General features: G+C 36.7%; 1 protein-coding gene across 1 annotated transcript in view; it reads left to right on the top strand.

The window, feature by feature from the left end:
* dnah9 (dynein, axonemal, heavy chain 9) overlaps positions 1-6,065 on the top strand; it is a 109,844-nt gene extending 103,779 nt beyond the window's left edge. The window contains exon 69 of the mRNA XM_036516829.1: positions 5,838-6,065. Coding sequence (XP_036372722.1) covers positions 5,838-6,065 — 228 coding nt within the window. The remainder of the gene's footprint in view (positions 1-5,837) is intronic.
* The last annotated feature ends 1,661 nt before the right edge of the window (positions 6,066-7,726 follow it).

The following is a 7,726-nucleotide window of genomic DNA, read 5'->3' as shown; positions in this document are numbered from 1 at the left end:
AATTTAAAGCCTATCATGACTTTGCCATTGTATGCATTTATGTAGTTATGCTTATCATAAAAATTACATATTTACACATTACACATTGAAATACACAATTTAATTGTGTTATAATATTATTATCCCATAATTTAACTTTATGCTTAAACGGTCTGATATGAAATTATAAGTCTCATATATATATAAATCTCATTTTCTCTGCACTCTACATTATAGAACTTCCCATAAGATTCAGTTCTGTTCTTGTTTTTGAGGCAGTTGGTTTGTGCTTTTAGTAAGCATTCTTTTAGGTGTTTGCGTGTCCCTGTGAGTGACCTTGGACTTGCAACCACTTTTGTGATGAAATTTTTCATTGTCTGGCATATGTTGTCACGATTTTCAAAGCTGTTTCTCTTGGCACATTAAATAACTTTACTGCTTCTGTGACTGACACACCCTCAATGCAAACACCAACTATTTGGCCTCTTTCAAAAGCGGTCAGGCCTCTCATTAGATCTCTAACATTTTTGGAGTGCAGTTGTACTGGTCTGTGGGTGCTCTTGAACAGCTTCACAGACCCATAGCATGAAGGTTGGACCTCAACAAAACATCTTTAGATAATTGGATGATCCAGTAATCAGCAGTGGACGGGGAGGCTGTGTGCTTAATGAAGGGATGAATAGATCAGAGTAATCTGCAAAGGCTGAATCCCAGCTGTGTCTTATTGGAACAAGCCCTTCACAGTTTCAGTTAGCTAGTAGCAAGGCTGGTGTGAGCACTGTAGCCTAATATATGGGGATACCCATGCAAAGTGGCTGTTTCCTCCTGGTGCATGACAGGCAAGGTTCAATCTATCAAATGGGTATGTAGCAAGACTGAAAGTGGCTGTGAGCCATTTGCAAAATGCCTTGGAAGGAGTATTTTTGGGGGAAAAATGATAGCTTTGTCAGTCTTCTGCTCTACATAGTTCAGCAAGGGCCATGATGGTTTGAATCTATTCTGAACTCAGGCAGTTATATCAAATAAGGCAGAGGAATGGGGTGCTCCAGAGATCTCTAATGTACAATGGCAAATGTAAAAGCCTTTCCATGCCTTGGTCTTTTCATCTGCAATAGCAGCAGCTTTTATTATTCATGTACTACATGGGTATTGAATGGACTTGAAGTGGAAAGGCATTTGGCAGAGTATAGGTGAGTTGAGCAATGAGCATATGTTTGCCCACTCATCCATTTCCTCTGCATGTTCTTTCTAAAGGCTAGTGAGGCTGAAACGGGGCTATTGCATACTGATCACACTATATTGATTACACTTTTCATAGAACCCATTTATGATTGGATGATTTTGCATTGTACAAGCCTACTGGAAGTAGATTTATTCATATTAATTTGGTTGGCTATCATTGCTATTATTTTTATTAGTAGTAGTAGTATTTGTAGCAACAGTAGCCATATTAGTAAATTAGTATGTACTTGTTTGTCATGTGTGCTCAACTAGAGCAGTTTACAAAGTCAAGATTCATATAAACATATATCACAGGAACAAAAAGAACATGTAGGTGCAGAATAACCACTAACACAGAGCATCAAACTGATAAACAGTGATATAATGTAAGTATACAACAGTGTCCTTGTAGTTATATTTACATTCACAGAGTGTCACTCTAAGGCAACATACCTACAGTATTTCATACTAATGTGCACTTAAAAATGGCATGGCTTGCTGGCAACTTGAGTCTCTTTCTGTATGTGTGTTGCGTATTTTTTACTTTTGAACATAAACACTGGTCCAGTTCATATCCATGGACCTGCTCCTGCTGATAGTCCATCTGTTCAGTTGCTCTCATAACACATTTACTCAGACAATGATGTCACTGCCGGTGCGGATATCTTTAGGAGATGCCATTTTGCATTTCAGGAATGTGAAGAAGTACCAATCGTATAATTATTTATATCTTAATAGTAGCAGTGTAACTGAGATGAAATGTGTAGAAATTAAGATTGAGATTGCAAAATTGAAAATTTTTTTTTTTTTTCATCATATACACCACTGAATTAGAAGACAATATGGAGTATGATTAGGCAGGCAATAGACAGTATGAATGTGAAAATGATTTCTAACTGTATTCGAGTGAATTAAATCTTTTTTTCTAGTACTTCCTTTGTGCTTTAGATGACCTTAAGGTTCATCCCTATATATATATATATATATATTATCCTCACTGAGCATGAATAGTATTGATGAGTGTGGGTCTCTGTTTTTCTAGAAGGAAAGGTGCCCTTAAAATGTGTGCTACAGGCATACACTGCATATAGACATAGCCTGTGAGGAGACTCAGTGGGATGACTCTGAGTTACCAAGAGACATCATCCAAAAACTTGAGATCTAGAATATTCCTGGTTCTGCCAGAAATGTCTTTAGCCATTTTTACTCCCTTCATAAGAACAATGAAGCAATCAAACAGCACTGCACATATACATTCATGACAGTGCATTATCATATCCCCATGGCAGTCAATTCCATTCTTTCTTGACTACACAAGTCATATTTTGTAAGCTCAGAGGGAGATTGCTCTAGAGGAAGAAGATCCAAGGTGTTTGCATAGCTGCCCTTAAGGTGTGTTTGGGTTGTGTCTCATATTGCAAGTGGATAAGAATAGATTGAAAATTGCTAACCTTATTCTAGGAAGGAGAGAGACTTAAAGCCAATAGCTTGTACACATGTCACTGTAATAGGGATTACTGTGCATTTAATTGTCACCTTTATAATGGTGCCTCAAATGAGGCAATTAGTCATTGCAAGACATTCAATGTTCACTTTAAGAAAGATGGAAAACTTTCTGGTTTTTACTGAAATAACAGGCTCCCAAAGGACACAGTGATTTACATTCACTAATGAAGGAGCCAACTGACCCACTTTCTGGAATAGGCTTCAGGTGAACAGACACAACACACTGTTAACTGATTTAAGAAGGATTAATAAGAAGATGGGCATCTAGAACAAGAAAGGAATACTACTGGTAGCCTAAATGCATGCTGAGTTTCAAGAATGAAATGGACATGAACAGTATTCTTCTCTGCCATGACTGTGAACCTCTTGTCAGGTCTGCTCAGTATCTCACACTTAAAAGCCTCTGAACCAATCACAGGACATTGCTGGTTATTGGGGGAAAAAAACAAATATCTCAGGTTTATCAACCAATTTTTTTCTATTTTGGAGACTGGGGGGTTATTGAAAATGTTACCAGTTTATGAGCTGCAAGATTTAAGAAAAACACTGGCTACAATAATCCAAAACATTTTAAAATAAAGAATGGGGAAATTATACAAATTCACAGGGATGATGTTAATACATTTCAATAAAGGGAATGTTGCATAAACAACAGTTTACAATATTTGTTTCAATTAAACCCACAGATAAAATGACGCACATTTCACACTTACACGTGCATGTATTTTACAGTAGCAAATCAATTGAAATCTGAAAGTATGGAATTCATATTATTAAAATGACTTTAATATACTTGATGGCATTAAAATTTATTATTGAAAAACAGTAAAATTGTCCTGCAGCTGTGAAACAATCTGAAATAACTCACAAGGTTCTCCTTGTAATCCCACAAAGTCACTGGTATGGTGGCTCTGGTGGTCTGTAACTCCAGCTGTCTGTCATCTGTTAAGTGGGAGAGGATTAATTATCCAGATGAGCTGTCCTGCTTCACTACTTCTATAGAGTGTATAAAGCAAGAGGATTTAAATTCAAAATCCATTAACTTTCACCACTTTTCAAGGATACCAAATGCTTACAATTTATTGTCTAAGGAGGAATCTGGAATACTCTTGCTTGAAACCACTATCTCCTTGGCAACTGCTTGTCGAATTAAAATGACTTAAATAAGGGTTTAATATAGTTGAACGAAATGCAATCAGCAGCAATACATTATTTTATAAGGCTAATGAGAAAATATTGATCCTGTGTGGTACAAATTAGATTTTAAAGATTTTTATCAGATTACATTTTATGTTACTTAAGTCTATCGGCTGAAGACATGAAGAGCCAATAAAGGCTTATGGACACCACAGGCTAGAATGGGATTTAACAGGGTGGGGTGTGATTTTTAAGGGCCAGTAGTGTGGAGAAATGTGTATTGCTTTTTTTGCTGGACTTGTGGTAGTTTGGTCATCAGCTGAAATTCAATAGCAGTACAGTTAGCCTTTTCCATGACAGTCTAACTGTACAACAGTGGGTGAAAAAACAGTGAGTTGTATATCTAGCAGCATCTACAAACCTCTGCAGAATCCAGGCAGATGCAGATCTGGTTTTTAGGTATTCCATGTTTGCATGAGCAATAATATCAGTCATAAACTAAACCCTCTCGTACTTCAGTCTGAACTTGTCTTTCCTCCTTTTTGTCTATTCAGGGAATGAGAAGTCTGTGTGCTCCCAGAAAAATGCAGTTATGATTTTAAACAGATACATTTAAACAGGCAGTTACATTGTTATAGCAAATTAACTCTCAAATATAGGCTACCTATGAAAAGTGTAAAAATAGTGGCTAGTGCAGTCATGTACTTGTCTTTAGTCATTAGTATTAGATAATAAACAAATCTAGTCCTGTCTGATTTAGACACTGCTAGAAATTTCAAATAAACTCTCCTGCTACTCACCCATATGCTGACTTTAAATTACTACTCTCTGTGTTTAATGCAAATCTCATATTGGCCAAATGACACTGACAGTGAGCAGGGAGTACATATTAATCGCTATGGTTGAAATAGATCAAGGAAGCAAGGCTAAGGTCAGATTAAAGTGTGTGGGTGCTGAGCATTTGATTGACATTCTGCAATTATGAGTTACAAATTAAAAACAAACACCATATAACAAGGACATGTGGAGCTCAGCATGTTTTAACAAACTAAAGAAAATGACAGTTTAATGACAAATGTGGAAGGTTTGCCAGGAGGCAAATGAAACATTTGTTATGTGAATCTTAACATGCTATTTGACGCTCTTAACAGATATTTTTGTTACCTGAATATCTTTGTATTGTTTATTTTTTGTCTGTTATATGAATCTGTTATTTCACAAAGGTGGCAATTTCACATTATTTATTTTGTATTTAACTGCACAGCCATGCAGATATCTTTGGATAATAAAGGTAATAGGACTTTAGATTGCTTCTAGCAAGCCTCATAGTGGGATAACAATGAAATATCACATCATTACTGTATGTATATTCCTGGAAAGATGATTTTGCACAGTCATATTATGCCCCACCATCAAAGTCAAAAGGGACATTATAATTTCAATTTACCATTTGCTTTGTGTTTTGTGGTTTGTGTGAATTTGGATGAAACTGGATATAAATGTGCTTTATCATAGAGCTTTATCATATTTAGGTCAGAAGATCAAAGGTCAAGATCACAGAGGCCCCTGATTTTTCAAGTTTTTAATTTTTTTTAATTAATATGTGTTCATAATAACCACATCTGCCCACTATTCATTCTTTTTTACACAGTACATGATCATGTATGTAACTTTCCCACCAACCCAATGCCAGTTTATTAACTGGTATAGGTACCCTGCTTACGACACCTTCTCAGTATAACATGAATTGGGCAATCTTACAGTGTTCTAAATTTCATATTTCTAGTTCCCACTCTATACTTAAATGCAGGTTGGTGTCCTCTCACTCACCAAGAATGACCTCATATACAATATGTCAAGTCTCGCAGTACTTTGTTTAAGCTGATTCATTTACAGATACCATTTGTTCAAAATATATATGCACTTATTTGTATGCTGTATGTAAATGAACTGTTATTTCCAGTTAACTAAATCCTGGGTTCTCAATCTTGTAGGCGGGGATAATTGCAGATTCGCGGCTGAAAGAATTAACACCATCGGTCCCTGTAATCTTTATCAAAGCCATCCCGGTTGACAAGCAGGACTCTCGCAATGTGTACCAGTGCCCAGTGTACAAGACCAGGCAGAGAGGACCCACTTATGTCTGGACTTTCAACCTGAAGACGAAGGAAAATCCATCCAAGTGGACCCTGGCTGGTGTTGCTCTCCTTCTGCAGATCTAGAAGATGAACCTGAAATGGATTTTTACACTAAGTATGCACACCTTTTGTAGTAGTTATCAGGTAGGATATTGCTATGCTCAAACGCACTTTATCTTTATATACTTTATATATGTATATCTTATCAATTATGTTTTTTGATTCTTTAAAATCAAATTCATCCACTGATCTGTTTCTGAAAATCTTTATTTCAATTATGTTCCATAGTGAAATAGTGAAAGCTGATAACATAAAGCAGCCTTTATATTCCATCCACAGTGATTAAAAGTATGCAGTCTTTATTTTTGTTCTTGTAAATTGTTTTTTCCTTCAAATTAAATTTGATGTTCAAAACTGGCCCAGTTTGTGGTATGTTTTTGCTAGACTCATTTTTCCTCCCTATCTTACACATCCTCACCAGGTGCAGTCTCTCCTCTTTCAGCCTGCAGCCTTATTCTCATCTCCCTTTACCTGATTGTCAGCACTCAATGTCCTAAAAGGGGCTCTGGTAGACCCCTCATCTCCTCTCGCCCCCGGGTCTCACAAGCTCTATGGAAAAATACAGCCTTCCTTACTTGAGTCACTCCTGTGTTCTCTGTCACTCCCAAGTGTACATGCATTGCGCATAGTTAACTTCCCCTTGTATCGCCTGAAAAAGCCTGCTGCATTCTGCATTTTGCCATTTCAGTTATGAAACCTCAGCAGTATTCAGCCCTGAAACATGAACAAAAGTAATAGTTCCCCTGAGTCCCGTTCATCCAGTTATTGAGGAAACCTAATAATGCACACAGAAACGTAAGCAGGAAGACCAGTACATGAGGGGGAAATGTGGAATATAGCAATGGATGCAATCTGAGAGCATCGCGTTGTTGATTGCATCCTCCAGTGGCAGCAAAAAGTGTTTTGTGGCTTTTGTTCTTGCGTATTTGTGTGCCTTGAATACAGCTACAATGCGAAAAAGAGAACTTAACTCATCTAGTGTAAAAAAAGAACATGTTAAACAACAAAACATTACCTCAAGATAGTCTTTTGTTCACAGAAATGCTATGCTGTTGGCAATTTTTAAAATTAATCTTTGACTAAGTGGTCAAAATGGTTTATGGGTTTGTCCCATCATTGATGCTGTGATGAATGCTATCAATAAATAATTTTATGCCCTTGAGTATGATATCAATGAGAAAGCTCCCCTGCGCTGCTCGTTGAAGACCTCATGACAGCAACACGCCCTTATTGTTTCCTGGCAACTATTGATTCAGGGAACCTCTGCAGATCAGGACAAAAAAGGGGCAGAATTTTTTTAACAAAAGATTCAAGAATTCCTGTTGTTTCTAATGTATATTTAACATATATGTTTAACATGTCACATGTAAGAGTAAAGTATGTTCTTATATACCTCATAGTCAATATAGAATTGCAAAATATGCCGATATAATACATGAAAGCACAGGTAATGCATGCATATGTTGTTAGTACAGCGTAATCATTACAGATTGCATCAGAATGCACCTTCAGTTGCACCTTTTGCATATTCTAATGTAAACATGCTGATGACAGCAATCCTAGGATTCCATTCAGGGTTACTCAACTGCCATAGCAAGTGTAATTAATTATTAGAAATAATCCACTGTCAGTCAGTCTTTAGCAAAAGCTAACACTTTCTGTTTGAAAAATATGTATGGACTAGC

The sequence above is a fragment of the Megalops cyprinoides genome, chromosome 1 (genome assembly GCF_013368585.1).
Source record: "Megalops cyprinoides isolate fMegCyp1 chromosome 1, fMegCyp1.pri, whole genome shotgun sequence".
NCBI classification, from domain to species: Eukaryota; Metazoa; Chordata; class Actinopteri; order Elopiformes; family Megalopidae; genus Megalops; species Megalops cyprinoides.
The sequence above is the reverse complement of the archived record's forward strand: the minus strand, read 5'-3'. Positions and strand labels throughout refer to the sequence as shown.